The sequence below is a fragment of the Schistocerca nitens genome, chromosome 4, assembly GCF_023898315.1.
Source record: "Schistocerca nitens isolate TAMUIC-IGC-003100 chromosome 4, iqSchNite1.1, whole genome shotgun sequence".
NCBI classification, from domain to species: Eukaryota; Metazoa; Arthropoda; class Insecta; order Orthoptera; family Acrididae; genus Schistocerca; species Schistocerca nitens.
The window spans coordinates 80,295,473-80,319,354 of record NC_064617.1 but is presented as its reverse complement, the minus strand read 5'-3'; the positions used below and the strand labels follow the sequence as shown (position 1 = coordinate 80,319,354).

Sequence of the window (23,882 nt, the reverse complement as noted above, 5' to 3'; positions counted from 1 at the left end):
TTATGCACATTTGCATTTGTGACTGGCATGGAAAAATAAGAGGAAATGTGGTATGTGATCTAAATAATGATACAAAAAACTATTTTCCTTATTGATTAGGTAGTGAACTCAAGCTATATCATAGATATTGGCATAATTATCTAACAATGCATGAAGAGACACATTTGAACCTTCTGTCACTCCCGAGTCCCTTCCTTCACTGAGGGACAAGATGTAGGTACGAGGGAAACTATAACAACACACAAAAGACTGACAGCGATGGTACCACAAGCATTCAGGTACATATTTCCTGAAAACTGCCATGCTATCTACTAAGTGAAGAAAAATAATACCACAGTGTGGATTTATACATTTGATCTATGCCATTCCCTAATTCAATTTGTTTTCCTCTCCTAAAATTTGTTGGGAAGGAATTGATTTTCTTGATGACTGTGTCTTTGTTAGAAGCCAAATTGATTGCTTGGTATTTGGAGTGTATTACATACACTATGTCACACACACACACTTTCATTATAACCAATGCTTAAATAAAATCCTGAAGCATATACCAATTTTCCTACGGTCGCTTGACACACTGGAAAAAACACTAACCTAATCTTAGCTTGCGCCAACCTGGTACATATGCTTGAGCACACACACTTGTGCAAGCTTGCATAATAATAAATCATTCAAGCCTCGAGTTACTTGAATAGTTAAAATAGTTGTACAAAGTAATTTGTATGGCCACTTTCACATGCCAAGTCTCTTTACTCCTAGACAAACCACTGAAGTTAAAAATAACCACTCACCATAAGAGGATCTGACATTAGTGTTTATGGTCTCATAAGCACTAATGTCCTTAGGGTCTGAGCAATGCTTCATTTCACTACTCGCCATATAGTGTTATTGAATGAACCAGCTTGGCAGTCGCTGTATTATGACTTACGTCAGAAAATCTTGTAAATGCTCTTATAAGAGACCACCACAAAATTTAATGAAATTTTTCAGTGAAACATTTGGAAGCCTCACGTGAAAGATGGGATAAGATTCATTATGTGATGTAGTACAGTGCCCACTACAAGTGAACACAGTAAAATCCAAGACCTGTCAAATTCTTAAGATGAACAGAGATTCTAAATTCGACAGAAGACAGCTGCTCGGTTGCAACAGATGTAAAACATACTGAACTAGAAGCTAATCTGTGGAACAACTGTCGAATGTAAAAAGAAGATAGGGGAAAAACTGGAGAACTCACAGTGTAACCTCTCATTCATTACTGAAGGGCAACCAAAACAGTGAATGGCACCACAATACTGTTATCTAGGAGGTAGGACGTAGATGATGGTTCTTATCAGCACCGTACTCCAGTGAGTTTAAAAATAAAACGAAGACAAAGGAAGCTTTGACTGCTACCTATTGACACAGGTTTTATAAAATTAAATTTGGAATTTACACTTATTATTCAATATTTAATCAGTACTACATTTACAAATTTAGTACTCACTACTAATCCGTCAACAGGCTGTTTTGTCCGAAAACATGGTGGTATCATTTCTGGAGTGAGAGTTGCTGGTGGGCTTATACCTTGTAGTTTCTGATTGATCAGCCACATGGCCAAAGCAAACTGTTCACTGTTCAACTTGCCACACTGCTTTATATCACAAAGTGACCTGAAACAAATCAATTTTATTACAAATTTAACATGAGATGTGAATAAAATGTTATATGTTAAAACAAAGTGAAGCAAATGCAGTGGGAAAGATTAGACTGTGCACATCCTGTTACTCCAAAATTCATAGATTGATCATATCTTCAAAAAGAATTTCCCTCAGCTTGAAAAATTTAGTTTTAAGTTACTAAATGTGTAACAAACTGCTAACATGTGCCTTACACTCTGTGTGACAAATAAATTAATAGCAATACACCTGTTGACTGTACAGCTGAAATGAAAATTTAGAACTTATACAGGTTTTTTAAAATCACAAATGCAGATCCTCACTACATACATCTTTAATTATCCTGAATTTCAAATTAATTTTCAGAAGTAAATTTCTAAATCTACATAATTACTCTGCAATTCACATTTAAGTGCTTGGCAGAGGGTTCATCGAACCACAGTCATACTATCTTTCTACCATTCTACTCCCGAACAGCGTGCGGGAAAAACGAAGACCTAAACCTTTCTGTTCGAGCTCTGATTTCTTTTATTTTATTTTGATGATCATTCCTACCTATGTAGGTTGGGCTCAACAAAATATTTTCGCAATTGGAAGAGAAAGTTGGTGACCGAAATTTCGTAAATAGATATCGCCGCGCCGAAAAACGTCTTTGCTTTAATGACTTCCATCCCAACTCGCGTATCATATCTGCCACACTCTCTCCCCTATTACGTGATAATACAAAACAAGCTGCCCTTTTTTGCACCCTTTTGATGTCCTCCGTCAATCCGACCTGGTAAGGATCCCACACCACGCAGCAATATTCTAACAGAGGGCGAACGAGTGTAGTGTAAGCTGTCTCTTTAGTGGACTTGTTGCATCTTCTAAGTGTCCTGCCAATGAAACGCAACCTTTGGCTCGCCTTCCCCACAATATTATCTATGTGGTCTTTCAAACTGAAGTTGTTCGTAATTTTAACACCCAGGTACTTAGTTGAATTGACAGCCTTGAGAATTTTACTATTTATCGAGTAATCGAATTCCAACGGATTTCTTTTGGAACTCATGTGGATCACCTCACACTTTTCGTTATTAAGTGTCAACTGCCACCTGCCACACCATACAGCAATCTTTTCTAAATCACTTTGCAACTGAGACTGGTCTTCGGATGACCTTACTAGACGGTAAATTACAGCATCATCTGCGGACAACCTAAGAGAACTGCTCAGATTGTCACCCAGGTCATTTACATATATCAGGAACAGCAGAGGTCCCAGGACGCTTCCCTGGGGAACACCTGATATCACTTCAGTTTTACTCTATGATTTGCCATCTATTACTACGAACTGCGACCTTCCTGACATTAAATCACGAATCCAGTCGAACAACTGAGACGATACCCCATAGGTCCACAGCTTGATTAGAAGTCGCTTGTGAGGAACGGTGTCAAAAGCTTTCTGGAAATCTAGAAATACGGAATCAACTTGAGATCCCCTGTCGACAGCGGTCATTACTTCATGCGAATAAAGAGCTAGCTGCGTTGCACAAGAACGAAGTTTTCTGAAACCACGCTGATTACGTATCAATAGATCATTCCCTTCGAGGTGATTCATAATGTTTGAATACAGTATATGCTCCAAAATCCTACTGCAAACTGACGTCAATGATATAGGTCTGTAGTTTGATGGATTACTCCTACTACCCTTCTTAAGCACTGGTGCGACCTGCACAATTTTCCAATCTGTAGGTACAGATCTATCGGTGAGCGAGCGGTTGTATACAATTGCTAAGTAGGGAGCTATTGTATCAGCGTAATCTGAAAGGAACCTAATCGGTATACAATCTGGACCTGAAGACTAGCCCGCATCAAGCGATTTGAGTTGCTTCGCAACCCCTAAGGTATCTACTTCTACGAAACTCATGCTAGCAGCTGTTCATGTTTCAAATTCTGGAATATTCCATTCATCTTCCCTGGTGAAGAAATTTCGGAAAACTGCATTCAATAACTGTGCATTATTGTGCTTAGAATTATATGTTTAATTATTTTCCTTCTTATGCACAGTAAACCATTACAATAATTTTAGAATCTGTAGCCGGATCCATCGACATTCTGCGACGATATTTCAGCCCAGAGATGTCCAACCCTCTTCAGGTGAGTAGCCAACTATAGAACAGCCCAGGTGCATTCACAGTATTCAAGTTGAATCTCACGCATGCGAAATGTGCTGGCATTTTTCGGTGCATCCGTGACGACATGCACGGGACAGCCGAGTTGTGTGTGCTGCTCTCACAGTGGTGGAAGTGAAAGATGATGTAATTATTGAGTATCGAATGACCCCATCAATTCCGCTGTGACTGGATAATTTTAATTATAGGATTTAAATTTTTATCCAGTTGAAAGCCGTTGTCACAATTTAGAAGATTATTGGCAAGACATATTTCCACCAATTCTTTGGTTACTGAATCCCAAAAACTGGAAATTGGAGCTGAACAAGCAGATGGCTTCATCATGGGGAGCCCTTTGTCCCCTGTGGTGGCTAATCTTTTTATGGAGAAATCTGATGAGAAAGCACTTGTGTCTGCTGTTTTGAAGCCCACCGTTTTCTAGCATTATGTAGATGATACTATTGTTGTATGGCTTCATGGCAGACAAGAACTGGAAAAATTCCTTTGTCACAAATTCATTACATGAGAACATTAAGTTTATAATGGCGATTTAGGAAGACAGGATTTTACCCTTCCTAGACATGTTAGTACAACATAAGAATGATGTGTCATCGAGACATTCTGTGAACAGAAAACACACACACACACACACACACACACACACACACACACACACACACACACACACCTATATCTTCAGGCGTCTAGCTGCCATCACCCTGCAAAAACCGCCGGTATTCTTAGTACCTTAATACATTGGGTGTACAGACAAAGAAAACCTCCACACACAATTAGAACACTTTGAGAGGGTTTTTAAGGAGAATGGCTACACTTCACGTCAAATAAAGAAGGCCATGAAAAGCTTTAATAACAAGAAGCAACATACTGTGGACAATGACAATGACTATAAATCAACTGCGTTCCTTCCATATGCCGGGACTGTGTCTTCTAAAACAGGCAGGTTGTGGTGTCACCGCCAGACACCACACTTGCTAGGTGGTAGCCTTTTAAATCGGCCGCGGTCCATTAGTATACGTCGGACCCACGTGTCGCCACTGTCAGTAATTGCAGACCGAGCGCCACCACATGGCAGGTCTAGAGAGACGTCCTGGCACTCGCCCCAGTTGTACAGCCGACTTTGCAAGGAAAGGTTCACTGACAAATACGCTCTCATTTGCCGAGACGATAGTTAGCATAGCTTTCAGCTACATTTGCTACGACCTAGCAAGGTGCCGTATTCAATTGATATTGAGATTCTATTAACGTATCATCAAGAGCGATGTTCTACAAATGTGGATTAAAGTTAAGTATTCCAGAAGCTACGTACTTTTCTTTATAGCGTTCATTACGTATCCTGTTTCAGACCTCACGCCAGCCTGCGTGAGTTTAAGCACGTGCCTTTCGGCTTCCTCTCATTGTGTCTAGGCTGTCTTGTCTAGACACAACACAGGTTACCTAAGAAAATAAAATCAAAGTTATCTTCTGTCCACCAGCTAAGTGCCTGGCCCTGGTTGGATCTGTTAAAGGTGACATACAACTAAAAAAAAAGCAAGCATTTACAAAATTCTCAGTGAGTGTGGTGCTGCGTTTATAGGCCAGACCACATGAGCTGCCAAGGAGCATTGTACAGAACATGAAAGATACACCCTTCTTCGGCAACCGTTAAAATCTGTAGTAGCAGAACTCTGTTCCTTGGAGATACTGTCAATGGAATACAACAGAATAATTTTAACCTCAGTTTCCAGTTTTTGGGATTCAGTAATCAGAGAATTGGTGGAAATATATCTTCTTGATAATCTTATAAATTGTGACAATGGCTTTCAACTGGATAAAAATTGGAAAACTATAATTAAAATCATCCAGTCACAATGGAATCGATGGGGTAATTCAATACTCAATAATTAGATCATCTCTCACTTCCACCACTGAGGGCAGCACACACAACGTGGCTCTCCAGTGCATGTCATCACTTGATGCATGCGTCGAGAGATACCAGATATTTTGCATGCGCAAGATTCTGCATAAATACTATGAATGCACCTGGGCTTTTCAGTAGTTGTCTGCTCACCTGAAGATAACTGGCCATCACTGGGCCGATGGCTCGATATATCGTGGCAGAATGTCGACAGGATCCAGCTGCACACTCCAAAATTATTAGGAGAAGATATACAATGGGAAAATTTCAGAAGTTACATCAGTACATCATTGCTTTAATGTATTAAGAAAACATATCTTAGCAAATATACTCAAGTCTCCAACTGATACAGTACATATATTATTTTTTCAAGTTACAGCAAATTAAGTGTTTTAAATTTTTCTATTCTTGCTGAACTCCAAGTGCAATTTTTCGCAGGAAATTCTTGAATTCAATAGTAAGGATTCAGAAAAGATTTGTAGTTTGGCAGTGGCCACTTGTGCAGATAGACAGATTAAAACTGTGTGCCCACAAAGATTCAAACCTGGCAACTCTGCCTTTACCAGGCAAACACACTATCCGTCACGATTCATATCCTGCTGTCACTGCTTTACTTCTCCATATCCTTTCTTCCAAGAGTCCTAATCCACTTACGTATGCAGGAGAACTTCTGAGTAGTTTGGAGGTAGTAGAGGTACTGTTGGAAATAATGCTGTACCGGTGGGTTCAGTCAATAGAGCGTTTGCCCACACAAGGCAAAGTTTCAGAGTTTATGTTCTGGTCTGGTATAATTCTAATTGACTGGAAGTTGCAAACCATCACACACACTACTGTAGTGTGGTTGTCATATCCTACATACAATGCTGTTCAATAGTTGCAGCACAATTGGTATGCTTTCACAGGTGGTCTCATCTTCTATAGGACAGGAAATTCTTACAGCTGGATTGCAATAGGAGGAGGAGGAGGAGGAGGAGGAGGAGGAGGAGGTGGTGGTGGTGGTGGTGGAGGAGGAATAGAAAAGGTTCTGCATTGGGTTGTCCAAAGAACAATGATCCATATGTTGCAGGACTAGAAACAAGGTTGCTATTAGCACTAGGATATTTCATAGGATGAGTGGTTGAGTAGGATATTTCTCATCTCGATGCATGGAAAAAATGTAGCTGAACTCTTGATGAAGGATGCTGATTCTCAAGACCTGACAGCAATAATCAATGATGCCACTGTCTCAGTGATGCTACTGCCATACTTTATGTAACAATGAACATACATACATACATACATATTATTGACGTAATGAAATTCCTGCATGTGTAAGTAATTTCTCTGTTTTTGTTCCATCCACTGTGGTTACTGATGTCTATAATTGTCAGTCAGGTCAACAGTACACCTGCAGTAATTAAAATACTTGAACCTTTACATTACAGTCTGTCCTATATTTATTTTCCATGGAAGTGATAATATAGCCTTATGAAATCATCAAATAAAATATAATTACTCTGTGTAACCTTCATGATACGTATATAAAAGTATGTGGAGTTGCACAAGAATAGTGTTCCGCCATTAAGAGATTGTTCACAAAAATATAATTTATTCCAGAATGAGATTTTCACTCTGCAGCAGAGTGTGCGCTGATATGAAACTTCCTGGCAGGTTGAAACTGTGTGCCCAACCGAGACTCGAACTCGGGACCTTTGCCTTTCGCGGGCAAGTGCTCTACCAACTGAGCTACCGAAGCACGACAGAAAATCTCATTCTGGAAACATCCCCAAGGCTGTGGCTAAGCCATGTCTCCGCTATATCCTTTCTTTCAGGAGTGCTAGTTCTGCAAGGTTCGCAGAAGAGCTTCTGTAAAGTTTGGAAGGTAGGAGACGAGATACTGGCAGAAGTAAAGCTGTGAGTACCGGGCGTGAGTCGTGCTTCAGTAGCTCAGTTGGTAGAGCACTTGCCCGCAAAAGGCAAAGGTCCCGAGTTCGAGTCTCGGTCGGGCACACAGTTTTAATCTTCCAGGAAGTTTCATATCAGCGCACACTCCACTGCAGAGTGAAAATCTCATTCTGGAAACATCCCCAAGGCTGTGGCTAAGCCATGTCTCCGCTATATCCTTTCTTTCAGGAGTGCTAGTTCTGCAAGGTTCGCAGAAGAGCTTCTGTAAAGTTTGGAAGGTAGGAGACGAGATACTGGCAGAAGTAAAGCTGTGAGTACCGGGCGTGAGTCTTGCTTCGGTAGCTCAGTTGGTAGAGCACTTGCCCGTGAAAGGCAAAGGTCCCGAGTTCGAGTCTCGGTCGGGCACACAGTTTTAATCTGCCAGGAAGTTTCATATAATTTATTGTTTTTCTGTCCAGTTTAAGCTGCTTTAGTGAAAAGCCATAACTTATTACAGAACATTATTTCTACAAACACACTAACATTAAAAGCGGTTAATGAAGCTTTCTCCAGACAATTTTTTCAATTCAAGGATACAGGGTAAGGATTAATATGTTTGCAATTAATATTTACCAAATATGCGCCAGAACAGGCTGAGGTACACCCGACTGTAGGAAGACGTCTTTTATTTCCAACCCGGACACAAAACCATCCTTGTCAATATCTGTTTGCTCGAACAAGGTATCATATTTAGTTTTCTCTTCTACAGTGACAACCCAAGGCACTGAAGGAGCCCCTGGAAGAATACTCTGAAAAAATTTGAACTTTTTGAGCACAATTCCAGCAGTGTGATGCAAGTAATGAGTATCAAAAAGACTCCAAAATCAGATAAAAATGTTTGTTTTTCAATCATGGATGTGTGTCAAAGTGAATCAGAAGCTTATAATAGTACAGTATGCAACTTAAAAGTTTATAACACTAATACATTATGATCTTTTGATGGGCAGCATCAAGAAAAATTTTCATCAATGGTTCAACCTTCACTAAATTTAGGGAACTTAGCAAATCTTTTACAACCTCTCACGCAAAGAACAGTAATACGACAGACAGTTTCAGTTGCCATTTTGCTACTTCCTGGAATATAAGTGCTTTGGAACATTTGGTTTTGCACATTTTACTACAAGTAAAGCACACAGTCTCATTAGATACTTTTCTGCACAACAGGCAAGTAGAGAATTCATGGTTCAGAAATAACCTAATAATTTCATGAAGAAATTACCAAACCTCTGAACAGATGGGAGGGTGCAAGTACGTAATAAACTACACCTAAGGCCAGAATGAATATGGAGAACACCCTATTATGTAAAGGGTTTACTTGTTTAATAGTCTTTTTGTTGTGCCTATCTGCAACTTAGTATCTCCACCATATGGTAAGTAGCAATGTATCCCTTTCAAAAACCACACTAAGGTTCATTAGTTGGTTTGGGGAGAAGGGATTAAACAGCGAGGTCATCGGTCCCATAAGATTAGGGAAGGAAGTCAGCCGTGCCCTTTCAAAGGAACCATCCTGGCATTTGCCTGAAGTGATTCAGGGAAGTCATGGAAAACAGGATGAATGGACACGGGTTTGAACCATTGTTCACACTAAGGTACACATCCCACTTGCCAACAGGGCACTGTAGTAGTCTCACGTGGGGAATTTTTACCTGGAATGAAATGGTGTCTCCAACACATCCACCTCGGTCTCTCATTGGCAAACACAAGAGCCTCATAACCTATTATCAAATCATATGCATACATTCATTTGCTTGCAATAACCTTTAGGACATATGCACATTCATCAAGATAATGAAGCTCCCTTTTCACTACAAAACTGTCAGAAAAGTTTAAAGAACACTCCAGGAATATGAAGGTGCTTGTATGGAACCCCATGTATGTCACCTGATCTCAATCCTACTGACCACATTTGTGACACTATAAAATGAGATTCGGCTGCCACGGATTTAGCTCTAATCACTCTCATTAAGTCGGTGGTAGCAGTTAAGTGACTATGGATCAAAATAACTGGCAATGGATCAAAATAACTCTCAGTGTTTGTGGTGCCTTATTTAGTGCTTGCCACAATCAGCACTGTCAACAGAGAGAAAGGGATGTTCCAGACTACAAAATTGTTACCTCCAATCCATATGCTATTTAGCATATTCATAGAAGTCATTAATGAACATTATCATTCCCTTTCTTAAATTATGAAAGATAAGATTTTTGATACAGCAGCATATCTCATGAAGTATAAAGAGAGCTATTCTGTTCTAGAGGAATCTAAAACTGCATGAAGTGTGCTACAGAATATGTACGATAACACTCTTATGATGAGATATCACACCAAGTTGCTCTGCATCTTTTAATGTGTTTCACAGCCTGTTACACTGTAGTCAGCTTCATGTTTTCAACAACAACAATTTCATGCATAACTGTTGTTTCAAGGTGTTTTGTGTTCAGACTGTAAACATAACATGTGACCCAAAACAGGTAGCTGCCTGATAAGCTACAGTGTCAAACCAGCAAACATTTGACGCAAAGTGCAAACATTCCAAGGTTCACAAATCATGATGTACAACTCAAACTGCAAATGCTACAACTTGAATGTCAAGGTTTCTATGTGACAGATAATTAAATTGGACAGACGAAATATCTACTCACCATGCGGCGGCAGAACACACACATAAAAGAAGGTAGTAATTAAGCACACTTTAAGAGCCAGTGGCTCCTTCTTCAGGCAGAAGGGTCAAAGTGGAAGGAAGAGGGGTGAAGAAGGAAAAGGACTCGAGAGGTCTAGGAAAAGTGGTAGATTTTGGGAAAGTCACCCAGAACCACGCGTCAGGGGAGGCTTACCGCAAGTGATGAGAAGAAAAGACCGACTGTTGGGGACTGCATCGGACAAGATTTGAAAACCTGAGGGCAAAATTTCATACAGAGTGGATCTCATTTCAGGCCATGATAAAATCATGCCCACCACACCTAGAATAGCTTTTCGTTGCCTCCTAATCTCTGCAATACTCTTATCAGACCCTACGATCCTTCTGGACCCATCTCCCTACCCTATCCCTCCTACCCCTTTCTCTGTCCCCATTGCAAGACTTGTCCTATGCATGGTCCTACCACCACCTATAGCAGCCCTGTAACTGGCAAAGCATATACTATCAAAGGGAGAGCCAACTGTGAAACAACAAATCATATAGCAGCTGTTACATAAACATTGTTTGGGCTTCTACATCAGCGTGACTACCACCAAATTATCCATTAGGATGAATGCCATAGGCAGAGATTGCAATATCCTGTTGCAGAGCATGCTCTACAACATGACAATCATGACCTTGGTGCTGTTTCACCACACACGCTATCTGTGTGTGTGTGTGTGTGTGTGTGTGTGTGTGTGTGTGTGGTTTGAGGTTTTCGGGCACTAAACAGCGTGGTCATCAGCGCCCAAACGCATAGAAACAGGAACACATGCGGTGAAGGGACGAAGACGGACAGCGAACAAGGGGAACAGCTAAAGGACACAGACCTGACGCAGTTACACATCCTCACATACAGAGGCAAAACAAGAGGAGAAGAAATGCACTAAAAAAGGAAAGGAAACACAAGGAAAAGTGAACAGAAATCGAAGTGAAACAAGTAGGTAATCGTGACTGGCGGACCTCTTACCTAAAGCCTGGGTGAGCCAGTCACCCAGCAGCACATTAAAATCTTCTCCCTATAATCCGAGGTAAAAACAAACGCAGGAGTGCAGCTCCTCCGGTACTCTGACAAGTCTAAAAGGACGCTGGGCCTCTGGAGCAACCAGGGAGGCAGGCGGATAAAACCGTGGAGTTGTGGTGCCACACGCTCCACACCAAGGGACTCAAGCAAATGCTTGGCACGAATCCCAAATGGTCTCGTTGCCCTTGGACGACTGGAAAAAGAGACATTCCATAGGCGGTCGGGCAACAGTAGGGTACGCAGGGGAGGTAGGACAGGCAAGGAATTGACACACCCGTCGCACCATGAGGAGTTTCCGCCGGATGGCGAGCGGCGGTTCCCCTGCCTCAGCACACAGGCTGGGGACGGGACTGGTACGGAAGGCACCATGGCGAGCCTGATACCCTCATGGTGTACTGCGTCAAGAATCTTCAGATACGAAGGCCTCGCTGACCCATACACGGTGCATCCATAGTCGAGACGCGACCAGACGAAAGCCCTATAAAACTGCAGCAGACGCGCCCGATCTGCTCCCCAGGACCGATGGCTCAGACACTTCAAAATATTCAGGGCCCGCACCTTGAGGTCTTTAAGGTGCGGCAACCACAACAACTTGGAATCAAAAGTGAGGCCCAGGAACCTCACAGTGTCTCTAAAAGGAAGAATGGTGTCCCTCAGATGCAATTCAGGGGAGGTAAAAGCATGTCGAGAACGATTAAAATGAACACACACACATTTGTCTGCAGAAAAGGTAAAACCAGTCTTCGCAGTCCATGCCTCTAATCGCTTTATCGTAAGCTGCAGCTGCCGACTAGCAGTGACAAGACTGGAGGAAGAACAGAAAACAGCAAAATCGTCCACAAACAAGGAGCACTGGGCAGGACTCCGGATAGTGGACGCGATACTGTTAATGGCGATGGCAAAGAGGGTGACACTTAAAACGCTTCCCTGAGGAACACCATTCTCCTGCACGTACAAATCAGATAGCACATTACCAACCCGATATCGAAAGAGGCGGTGGGAAAGAAAGGACCGAATGAAGATGGGGAGATGGCCACAAAAGCCCCACTGATGGAGTTGATTGAGGATAAGGTGGCGCCAAGCAGTGTCATACGCCTTATTAATGTCAAAGAATACACCTAGACAATGCTGGTTACGTAGGAAGGCCTGCTGGATGGCCGCCTCAAGCAGGGTCAAGTTGTCTATAGTTGAACGACATCTCCGAAAGCCACACTATCTGGATTTTCCCCCCAGACATCAGTTTCTCAGAACTCCGCAGGTGAGAACTAGCACTACAACATGTCCTTGTTTCTCACCAGCCACCTGGACTTAATGTACGTTAATTTCCTCTGTCTCAGCATTTATTCACAGTAAGCACTCTTTTCTTCACTCTGTTTTAGTTTTCTACTTCTTTCATTGGCTCACTATTTTTCATTGTCCCCTTCCCACCTCTGTTACATACAATGCACTTAGCTTTTCACTCTTATTACCTTATGCATGATGTTTAAACAGTAATCTCGGTCCTACATATTACCCTGTCTTCCATCTTTAAGCTCTCAGTTTCACAAATCTCGTCTGACGCAGTGCCCAACAACCAGTCTTTCCTTCTTATCACATGTGGTAAGTCTCCCCTGACCTCTGGTTCTTTGTGACTTTCCCGAAATCTACCCCTTTTCCTAGACCTCTCTAGTCCTTTTCCTTCACCCCTCTTCCTTTCCCTTCGACCCTTCTGCCTGGAGAAGGAGCCACTGGCTCCGAAAGCTTGTTTAATTGCAACCTTCTTTTAGGTGTGTGTTCTGCCGCGGCTTAGTGAGTAAATTTTTTTATCTATCCAATTTAATTATTCTGTCAAAAACTGAAAGTTTCTGTATGGTATGAAATGCCTAGTTTAAAATTATGATGGCACACATACTGATTAGGAGCACATGCTGAAATGTTCATTTAAAAATATTACTGTGACTGTGTCTGGCCACAAACATTTTTTTAAGTATTAGTTTCTCCAGCCATGCACAAAGAATTGTTTTAATTTTCAAGAAACTGCAGATAAGATTTTCTTCATTTACATTTGGTTGCGTTTATAACGTTCCCAGTTTCCACTAGAAAAAGCTTTCAATATAAAAGACAAAATCAGTCATGGAGGAAAGTAAAGAACTTTAGCAATAGGTGTAGTTATTCATCAAATCAATTGCTGTAAGATTAAATTCACTTAAACCACACAAATTAGTATACACTGTAACTACTTCAAAGGTTTGAAGTTGGTCAAGAAATTTTTAGACAGGCACTCACCATAAAAATACTGTTCAAAGTCTTACTTTTAATAACTACCTTCGAATCTCCTCCTGTTCCAAGATTAGGCACATTAGACATACTGACAGCTGGCATCATATCTTTCCGTTTCGATGGTGGCATTAGTTCTGGTGGTAAGGAGCTTGGAATTGTATACTTTTCTAATGCCTTGTATACTAAATGCATTGCCTGGAAAAATAGAATGTGAAATTGTTAGCTGCAATAGTTAAATTGCCAAGTGCACACAGATAAAAAAAATTAACAACAATTTCAATGCTGTGTGTAACAAGTGTCCAAATACTTGCATACTGACACAGTCTCCTCTAACTTTACATTCATATACTGACACTATCTCAACACACAGATTTTCTGAAACTGCTTTCCAAATGTATACTGAGAAGCCTACTGAAGAATCTGAATAATTTAAGAACTAACCACTGAATGAGTGAGAAGTCAAATAATTAGCTCATTAGATGCTGACAGATTGATCTGTTCTGGACACTGTGCTTAGTATTAGGTATACTTACAGAATGTCAGGTAATGGTCCTAGCAGACTCGGAAAAAAAAAAAAAAACCTATTGTATCTATCAACAAATCAGCTGGTCAATGTGCTACATTCGATGTGGCAAAGGATAGCAGCATTTGGATGTGGACTATGATACCAAGTTATGAGCCACAAGAAAAAGACTTACTCCCACACTTGTAGCATTTCATACACTCAGTCAGTCAAGTCAGTCAGTCAGTCACTGCCATCCATCAGTTAAACCATTCTCATCTACCGTTCATAGACCATGCTGTTTATACATTCCTTTTTTGTGCTTCATCCCTTATTTTGTAGTGATTTCCAAAGGCAAACAAGCCAACATAACATTTATTACGAAGGTAGAAAAGGACCAACAGCTACAATTTCTAGACGTACTGCTTATGAGGGATGGTGAGAACCTGGTCTGCAGCATGAACAGAAACGTGACACACATGGACCAATACTTGCATAAATTGTCAAATCATTGCCCAAAACAGAAAAAGAAGAATGATTAACATGCTTGTAAGACACTAGAATCAAATATGTGAGCCACAGCACCTCAGACATGAAATGCAACACCTGGAATTTGTTCTGAGCACTAGTAAGTGTTCCACTGGTTGCATAAGAAGAAGTGTCTAATAGTGTCTTTCTGTCCTCTATCCCCAGGGTGATGTACAGAATAGGCCATATATTGAGTAAACATGGTGTAAAGTCTACCCACAATCCAATCAAAAAGATCAAAGATTGTCTCAGACTAACTAAGAACAAGAGAGACCCACTCGCAATGTCGGGAATATATTGCACACTGTGTACATGTGGAAAAGTATATTTTGAAATAAGTTGACAATCCATCAATAAAAAGATCACCAACCTACAATGGTACTGCAAGTTAGGAGACGTGGATATATTGACCAGGCTAAAGCACATGCTGTGTGAGACTGACTACATAACAAAATTTGCTGACACATGTACTCACTGCAGAGACGAGCCACCATGCCCTCTTGTTTAGGGAAGGCATGGAAATTCACAAACATGACAACAGTTTCACAAGAAATAAGAAATCCTCAAGGTAAACAAATCCTAGATTCCCACACTGCGATGAACAACTGTTGCAAGGGGATAACCACAGTACAAATGACCAGGGAAAAGGCCTCAGATGCTGGAATGGCAGGTACATGTACATGGAAAAGCCCTCAGACATTGGTACGACAGGTACATACAGGGCATCCCACAAGGAATGGTCAATATTCAAGGATATGACAGGAATTATCATTTGAAGGAAAACTACCTAGCAAATGTGGGCCCTAAAATGCGCACCTTAAGAGCTATGAGCATTTGTTTATCTTCACTTCTGTGAAACACATCACTTCCACTGAACAAATGCTCATAGATCTTAAGGTGTGCAGTTTAGAGATCAAGTTAACTAGATAATTTTTTGTTATTTGGATCGCACTACCTCCTCGCAAAATATGGCAAACAAAGAACTTGCAGCAGAAGAGAAAGAAAAAAAAAAAGGGGGGGGGGCCTCATACCTCATAAGGTAAGCATTCTAACACCTACGTTTACTCAACTTTCTCACTTCAAATGATTGTCCCTGTCTTATCCCTGAACAGTTACCAATTCTCCTGGGACACCCTGTATTATCTCCAGTTGTAGGCTCAACTCCAGTCAGACATCAGCAACGGAGGTTGATCATTTGACACTTTTAGCAACTCATGCAGGCAAAACAACAGTGAAATGATTAAAGACATAGGACAAAGATCTCATGCCAGAAACCAACAGGAAATATGCCAATAATTCCAAATATTTCCTAAAGAAAAAAAAAAATTCATCATATTACTTCGAATAGTTTGGAGAGAGAAGTTGAACTGTGCTACAATAAATAATGAGTATTTCAATTTGTCTTATGAATCCTCAAAAATGACACAGATGAAGACAAAAGTTCTCTCTGTACGAGTGTGACTGTGTCTGACGTTGGTTTTGGAGGGGTATCACAAAGAACTGTGTTCCTATGATTAACACATACTACATAAAAATAAAGTCTGTCACCTAAGATGTACAAGAAAACAAACCCGATGCCACTTTATTTGAACCTATTTCGTTGCCTGCAAACAAATACGAGACAGAATATTAATTATGTTATTATACATTAACCCCCCCCATATGTCCTGGAATGCACATAAGAAATAATAATATTGGTATGTTTTCAGTTTGAGATTTAATACATGTTCACATTTCTGTTACTAAATTTGATTACAAATAATGCAAATTCTGTTATTTACACCTATACCATGCAATATACTATTACACTAAAGCGACAGATATACGTTAGTGAAACATGGTGAAAAAAGGTAAAAGTATTATAAAAGAGAATGAAAACACTTTAGGATTAAAGGAGACCACTCCTTGAAAAGCATAAGTGTTGGGTTGTCGATACGCAAACGTTGATGAGCTAGAGTAGAATAAATACACACACACACACACACACACACACACACACACACACACACATATATATACAGACACAAGCAGACATATTCAAAGGCAAAGAGTTTGGGCAGAGATGTCAGTCGAGGCGGAAGTGCAGAGGCAAAGATGTTGTTGAATGACAGGTGAGGTATGAGTGGCGGCAACTTGAAATTAGTGGAGATTGAGGCCTGGTGGATAACGGGAAGAGAGGATATATTGAAGAGCAAGTTCCCATCTCCGGAGTTCGGATAGGTTGGTGTTAGTGGGAAGTATCCAGATAACCTGGACGGTGTAACACTGTGCCAAGATGTGCTGGCTGTGCGCCAAGGCGTGTTTAGCCACAGGGTGATCCTCATTACCAACAAACACTGTCTGCCTGTGTCCATTCTTGCGAATGGACACTTTGTTACTGGTCATTCCCACATAGAAGGCTTCACAGTGTAGGCATGTCAGTTGGTAAATCACGTGGGTGCTTTCACACGTGGCTCTGCCTTTGATCGTGTACATCTTCCAAGTTACAGGACTAGAGTAGGTGGTAGTGGGAGGGTGCATGGGACAGGCTTTGCACCAGGGCTGGTTACAAGGGTAGGAGCCAGAGGGTAGGGAAGGTGGTTTGGGGATTTCATAGGGATGAACTAAGAGGTTACGAAGGTTAGGTGGACGGCCGAAAGACACTCTTGGTGGAGTGGGGAGGATTTCATGAAGGATGGATCTCATTTCAGGGCAGGATTTGATGAAGTCATATCCCTGCTGGAGAGCCACATTCAGAGTCTGATCCAGTCCCAGAAAGTATCCTGTCACAAGTGGGGCACTTCTGGGGTTCTTCTGTGAGAGGTTCTGGGTTTGAGGGGATGAGGAAGTGGCTCTAGCTATTTGCTTCTGTACCAGGTCGGGAGGATAGTTGCGGGATGTGAAAGCTGTTTTCCGGTTATTGGTGTAATGGTTCAGGGATTCAGGACTGGAGCAGATTCGTTCACCACGAAGACCTAAGCTGTAGGGAAGGGACTGTTTGATATGGAATGTGTGGCAGCTGTCATAATGGAGATACTGTTGCTTGTGGTGGTGGGAGGGTGCATGGGACAGGTTTTACACCGGGGGCAGTTACAAGGGTAGGAGCCAGAGGATAGGGAAGGTGGTTTGTCCCGTTACCCACCAGGTCTCAACCTCCGCTAATGTGAAGTTGCCGCCCCTCGTACCTCACCTGTCATTCAACATCATCTTTGCCTCTGTACTTCTGCCTCGACTGACATCTCTGCCCAACCTCTTTGTGTCTGTATATGTGAGGTTGGATGAACACACAATTGCATCATATTATTTCCAGGTGGGTACTACACAAGATACTATTATTTTGGAAGCTTCAGACTTCCAGCAAATCATCGACAGCTAAAAACTGCAATTTTCACAATTACATTTCCACTGCCAGCAAATGAACAAAGCTACTTTCAAAATGCTACAATTTTATCATTAATTTCACCACATATCAGTTGCCATATCACTATTTTTTCAGTTGCTGCTCAGTAAATAACCACTAACTTCTCAATGTCTTCTTAGCTGTTTTGCCTTCCTGCCAAGCTTGGATGAGCCAAAGCTTACCAAAACTGATCCATGTCCACATGCACTATTGCCTGTGTCAGTCATGTGGAGCCAAGCCAATTATTTTACTCTTTTTACAAAGGCAGCTTTTTACCGACTTAAAATAAAATAACAGTTTTGTAAAATGGGAATGTAAACTGTTTGATAATTTAGAAAACAAAGGATGGATATATGTTAGAGGTGGCACGTTGATGTTGCCACAACAGTAAAATCTTTGATAAAGGTGGTTCCTATATAGTGAATACCATTGGGACTCTATCCAATTGCATCCAACAAGTCTCGATAACAATATGTGCACTCTATCAGAAGTATAGGGGGATCAACAAAATCCTAGATAAAGATTTATTACCCGAGATGTTTATCCCTTTGCATATCAGATGTTTAGCAAACACTATCATTTCTTTCGCGATTCACTCTAAGCACATGTTTAATAAGCTATTATTGCCTATAGGTAACTGGATATACTATTTCACTTACCACCATAAACTCGTGCCTGTCCAGCATTCCATCTTTATCCATATCTGCAAGATCCCATATTTTTCCCAGTGTTTCCAGTGGCAACTTTGAATCCATTAACACACCTTTAACCTATCAATTTTGAATACTTGTTAGGAAATATTCTTCAAAGAATAGAAAAAGATCTTTACAAAGATTAAGATATGTAAATATTTACAGCACTTTGAAAATTTTTAATATTTTTTGTGTAATACACAATGTGTGTTTACCTTATTTCCAGGGATCATACCATTTAGAGGTTGTAATGAATCAAATAATTTATCATATTTTGCCTTCTCCGCTGGTTTTACTGCCCAGTCACTAAGTGATACAGAGCTGTTCATGACCGGTGGTGACATAAGGTTATTGTGAATTGTACTTGCAGGTAGAATATCCCCCTGAAAAAAAGGAAGAATTCTGTCAGTACATAGCTACTGCTCCCTTAAAGAATACAGTTGTCTAATTATTGCATAGAAAAACAAAAAATATCTTGTATGGAAAAACAATTTCCAGCAAGCTGCTAGCTAACAGCATATTGAGTTTCCCCTCAGGCTCTCTTTTTTGTTTTTACTTCTAACACTGGTTCTCAATAACAGTCAATACTTACCTTCTGAAGGCGAAATGTATACTACAGCCAATAAACTCACATAGAAGTAAAAGTGACATACTATCTTTCAGAACCAGTCGTTCCGTTACCAGGGAGGGGAGGGAAATGGGTTGGGGAAGGTTTACAAGGAAGGGCAGCTCACTCAGATCCCAGGATAAATGGGACCCACCCGTAGTCATGATGGGGTAGGTGGTGGTTAGTGTTTAACGTCCCGTCGACAACGAGGTCATTAGAGACGGAGCGCTAGCTCGGGTTAGGGAAGGATTGGTAAGGAAATCGGCCGTGCCCTTTCAAAGGAACCATCCCGGCATTTGCCTGAAACGATTTAGGGAAATCACGGAAAACCTAAATCAGGATGGCCGGAGACGGGATTGAACCGTCGCATGATGGGGTAGTCTAATCCTTACTACAGGTAGATGTCCATCATAGATAAGAATTGTTATCTCATTTCAGGGCAGGATTTGAGGAAGTCATATCCCTGCTGGAGAGCCACATTCAGAGTCTGATCCAGTCCCAGAAAGTATCCTGTCACAAGTGGGGCACTTCTGGGGTTCTTCTGTGAGACGTTCTGGGTTTGAGGGGATGAGGAAGTGGCTCAGGATTTGAGGAAGTCATATCCCTGCTGGAGAGCCACATTCAGAGTCTGATCCAGTCCCAGAAAGTATCCTGTCACAAGTGGGGCACTTCTGGGGTTCTTCTGTGAGACGTTCTGGGTTTGAGGGGATGAGGAAGTGGCTCTAGCTATTTGCTTCTGTACCGGGTCGGGAGGGTAGTTGCGGGATGCGAAAGCTGTTTTCCGGTTATTGGTGTGCATTTACGGTGGCCAGCAGTGTATGTAGTTGAGACGCAATGGCTGCATGAAAAATGTGAAGGAATCTACAAAGAAATGATTCTCGGAAGGATTGATTCAGCATATAGAAGAGTCAAAATAACCTTCGACGAAATTAAAAGCAAGGGTAGTAACAGTAAGAGTACAACGGGAATTCAACTTTTAAATACAGAGTGGTTATAGGAGGTACAATCTGGAACCGCGCTACCACTACGGTTGCAGGTTTGAATCCTGCCTCGAGCATGGATGTGTGTGACGTCCTTAGGATAGTTAGGTTTAATTAGTTCTAAGTTCTAGGTGACTGATGACCTCAGCAGTTAAGTCCCATAGTGCTCAGAGCCATTTGAACCATAAATATAGAGTTTAATAAGTCACAGCTGCAAAATACTAACGCGAATTCTTTACAGATGAATGGAAAAACTGGTAGAAGCGGACCTCGGGGAAGATCAGTTTGGATTCCGTAGAAATACTGGAACACGTGAGGCAATACTGACCTTACGACTTATCTTAGAAGAAAGATTAAGGAAAGGCAAACCTACGTTTCTAGCATTTGTAGACTTAGAGAAAGCTTTTGACAATGTTAACTGGAATACTCTCTTTCAAATTCTGAGGGTGGTAGGGGTAAAATACAGGGAGCGAAAGGCTATTTACAATTTGTACAGAAACCAGATGGCAGTTATAAGAGTCGAGGGGCATGAAAGGGAAGCAGTGGTTGGGAAAGGAGTGAGACAGGGTTGTAGCCTCTCCCCGATGTTATTCAATCTGTATATTGAGCAAGCAGTAAAGGAAGCAAAAGAAAAATTCGGAGTAGGTATTAAAATTCATGGAGAAGATGTAAAAACTTTGAGGTTTGCCGATGACATTGTAATTCTGTCAGAGACAGCAAAGGACTTGGAAGAGCAGTTGAACGGAATGGACAGTGTCTTGAAAGGAGGATATAAGATGAACATCAACAAAAGCAAAACGAGGATAATGGAATGTAGTCAAATTAAATCGGGTGATGCCGAGGGAATTAGATTAGGAAATGAGACACTTAAAGTAGTAAAGGAGTTTTACTATTTGGGGAGTAAAATAACTGATGATGGTCGAAGTAGAGAGGATACAAAATGTAGACTGGCAATGGCAAGGAAATCGTTTCTGAAGAAGAGAAATTTGTTAACGTCGAGTATAGATTTAAGTGTCAGGAAGTCGTTTCTGAAAGTATTTGTATGGAGTGTAGCCATGTATGGAAGTGAAACATGGACGATAACTAGTTTGGACAAGAAGAGAATAGAAGCTTTCGAAATGTGGTGCTACAGAAGAATGCTGAAGATTAGATGGGTAGATCACATAACTAATGAGGAGGTATTGAATAGGATTGGGGAGAAGAGAAGTTTGTGGCACAATTTGACTAGAAGAAGGGATCGGTTGGTAGGACATGTTTTGAGGCATCAAGGGATCACAAATTTAGCATTGGAGGGCAGCGTGGAGGGTAAAAATCATAGAGGAAGGCCAAGAGATGAATACACTAAGCAGATTCAGAAGGATGTAGGTTGCAGTAGGTACTGGGAGATGAAGAAGCTTGCACAGGATAGAGTAGCATGGAGAGCTGCATCAAACCAGTCTCAGGACTGAAGACCACAACAACAACATCTCCTTCAGAAACTGTGGTTAGTTTACTTCACAATCATTAGACAGTCAAGATAAATTGTAATAATTTTTCATTCAGATTACGTGCAACTAATAACTTTGTGAACAATCAAGTGACTAAAATATAGTAATTGTATAAATACATTCGAAACTTGTAAAGAAATAAAAAATAAATAAAAGCACTTCCTAACTGGGTGAGGATTTTGCAATGTATTTTCCAAATATTGCTATAGCTGCAAATGAACTAAAATTAATCTGTAAACAGTACTGTCTAAACTATTAATCCTGCTAATCCAAGCAGCACCTGAATAATGAGTTGATAATAAATGTGGAATATTCTTTTTCTTTCAATTGATACCCAAAGCATTTGAACTTTATCAATGATTTAGTCTTTGAATCAGATCAGGCAATGAAGGGCATATTCTCTTTTGTATCATTTCTGGCTTCAATAAGTTCAGTATTGCATGACGGTCGGTGGAAATTACTCTAGAAATAATTCATAATTTCTACATTTCTGAAGGTGGCAAGGGTAAAATACAAGGAGCGAAAGGGTATTTACAATTTGTACAGAAACCAGATGGCAGTTATAAGCGGCGAGGGGCATGAAAGGGAAGCAGTGGTTGGGAAAGGAGTGAGACAGGATTGTAGCCTCTCCCCGATGTTATTCAATCTGTATATTGAGCAAGCAGTAAAGGAAACAAAAGAAAAATTCGGAGTAGGTATTAAAATTCATGGAGAAGAAGTAAAAACTTTGAGGTTCGCCGATGACATTGTAATTCTGTCAGAGACAGCAAAGGACTTGGAAGAGCAGTTGAACGGAATGGACAGTGTCTTGATAGGAGGATATAAGATGAACATCAACAAAAGCAAAACGAGGATAATGGAATGTAGTCAAATTAAATCGGGTGATGCTGAGGGGATTAGATTAGGAAATGAGACACTTAAAGTAGTAAAGGAGTTTTGCTATTTAAGGAGTAAAATAACTGATGATGGTCGAAGTAGAGAGGATATAAAATGTAGACTGGCAATGACAAGGAAATCGTTTCTGAAGAAGAGAAATTTGTTAACATCGAGTATAGATTTAAGTGTCAGGAAGTCGTTTCTGAAAGTATTTGTATGGAGTGTAGTCATGTATGGAAGTGAAACATGGACGATAAATAGTTTGGACAAGAAGAGAATAGAAGCTTTCGAAATGTGGTGCTACAGAAGAATGCTGAAGATAAGGTGGGTAGATCACGTAACTAATGAGGAGGTATTGAATAGGATTGGGAAGAAGAGAAGTTTGTGGCACAACTTGACTGGAAGAAGGAATTAGTTGGTAGGACATGTTCTGAGGCATCAAGGGATCACAAATTTAGCATTGGAGGGCAGCGTGGAGGGTAAAAATTGTAGAGGGAGACCAAGAGATCAATACACTAAGCAGATTCAGAAGGATGTAGGTTGCAGTTGGTACTGGGAGATGAAGAGGCTTGCACAGGATAGAGTGGCATGGAGAGCTGTGCATCAAACCAGTCTCAGGACTGAAGACCACAACAACAACAACAACATTTCTATTCTGACTGAAGTTATAGTTATAGTTATGCAAGTGGGCAAAAATGGTCTAGTTACATACTAATTATGTTAATAAAAAAGTTGTTCTAGTGTTTTGTTGTCAACATTTTTTATGGTAAGGTCCTTACAGTATTTGTGTGGATCATCTATAAGCTGTAGCAACTTCTTTATCATTATCTCTCATATTTGTATTCTTTACTTTTATCAAATCATAAGGGAGGGGGGGGGGGGGGTTGTAAAGGTTGGCTTGACAGAATTTTCTCTAAACAAAGAGCCCAGAACTTACCTGTTTCCAAAGACCTACATGATGAGAAAAAAATGTTATGCTTTTCAGTCTTTGACATACAGTACCACATAAGGGTAAGTTGTTGTACATCACTCACAAGTCTGTGTCTTGCAATAATCGAATATTTATTCCAAGCTGAAAACCTGTGCTGTATCTTTAAAGAATTTCTTCTTCTTCTTCTTCTTCTTCTTCTTCTTCTTCTTCTTCTTCTTCTTGTGCCAACACCACTCCAATTCTACTGTGTTTGATGTAAGCTGCTTGCAGTATCGATAACAATCTAAGTTACTGGTAAATAT

General features: G+C 40.8%; 1 protein-coding gene and 1 non-coding gene across 8 annotated transcripts in view; one reads left to right on the top strand and one right to left on the bottom strand.

The window, feature by feature from the left end:
- The window catches only part of LOC126251343 (epidermal growth factor receptor substrate 15-like 1), a 209,443-nt gene that overhangs the window by 171,278 nt on the left and 14,283 nt on the right, over positions 1-23,882 (bottom strand). For all 7 annotated transcript variants that reach the window (XR_007545722.1, XR_007545723.1, XM_049951711.1 and 4 more), the window contains exons 4-8: positions 18,915-19,082; positions 18,667-18,777; positions 13,644-13,793; positions 8,214-8,389; positions 1,484-1,649 (exon numbers count right to left, since the gene is read on the bottom strand). Coding sequence is in view for 5 of the 7 variants with exons in the window: in XM_049951711.1 (XP_049807668.1) it covers positions 1,484-1,649; positions 8,214-8,389; positions 13,644-13,793; positions 18,667-18,777; positions 18,915-19,082 (771 nt within the window). In the remaining 2 variants the exon portion in view is untranslated. The remainder of the gene's footprint in view (positions 1-1,483; positions 1,650-8,213; positions 8,390-13,643; positions 13,794-18,666; positions 18,778-18,914; positions 19,083-23,882) is intronic.
- Trnas-uga (transfer RNA serine (anticodon UGA)) lies at positions 7,933-8,007 on the top strand. Its single transcript has one exon. It is a non-coding gene; the product is annotated as a tRNA-Ser (tRNA).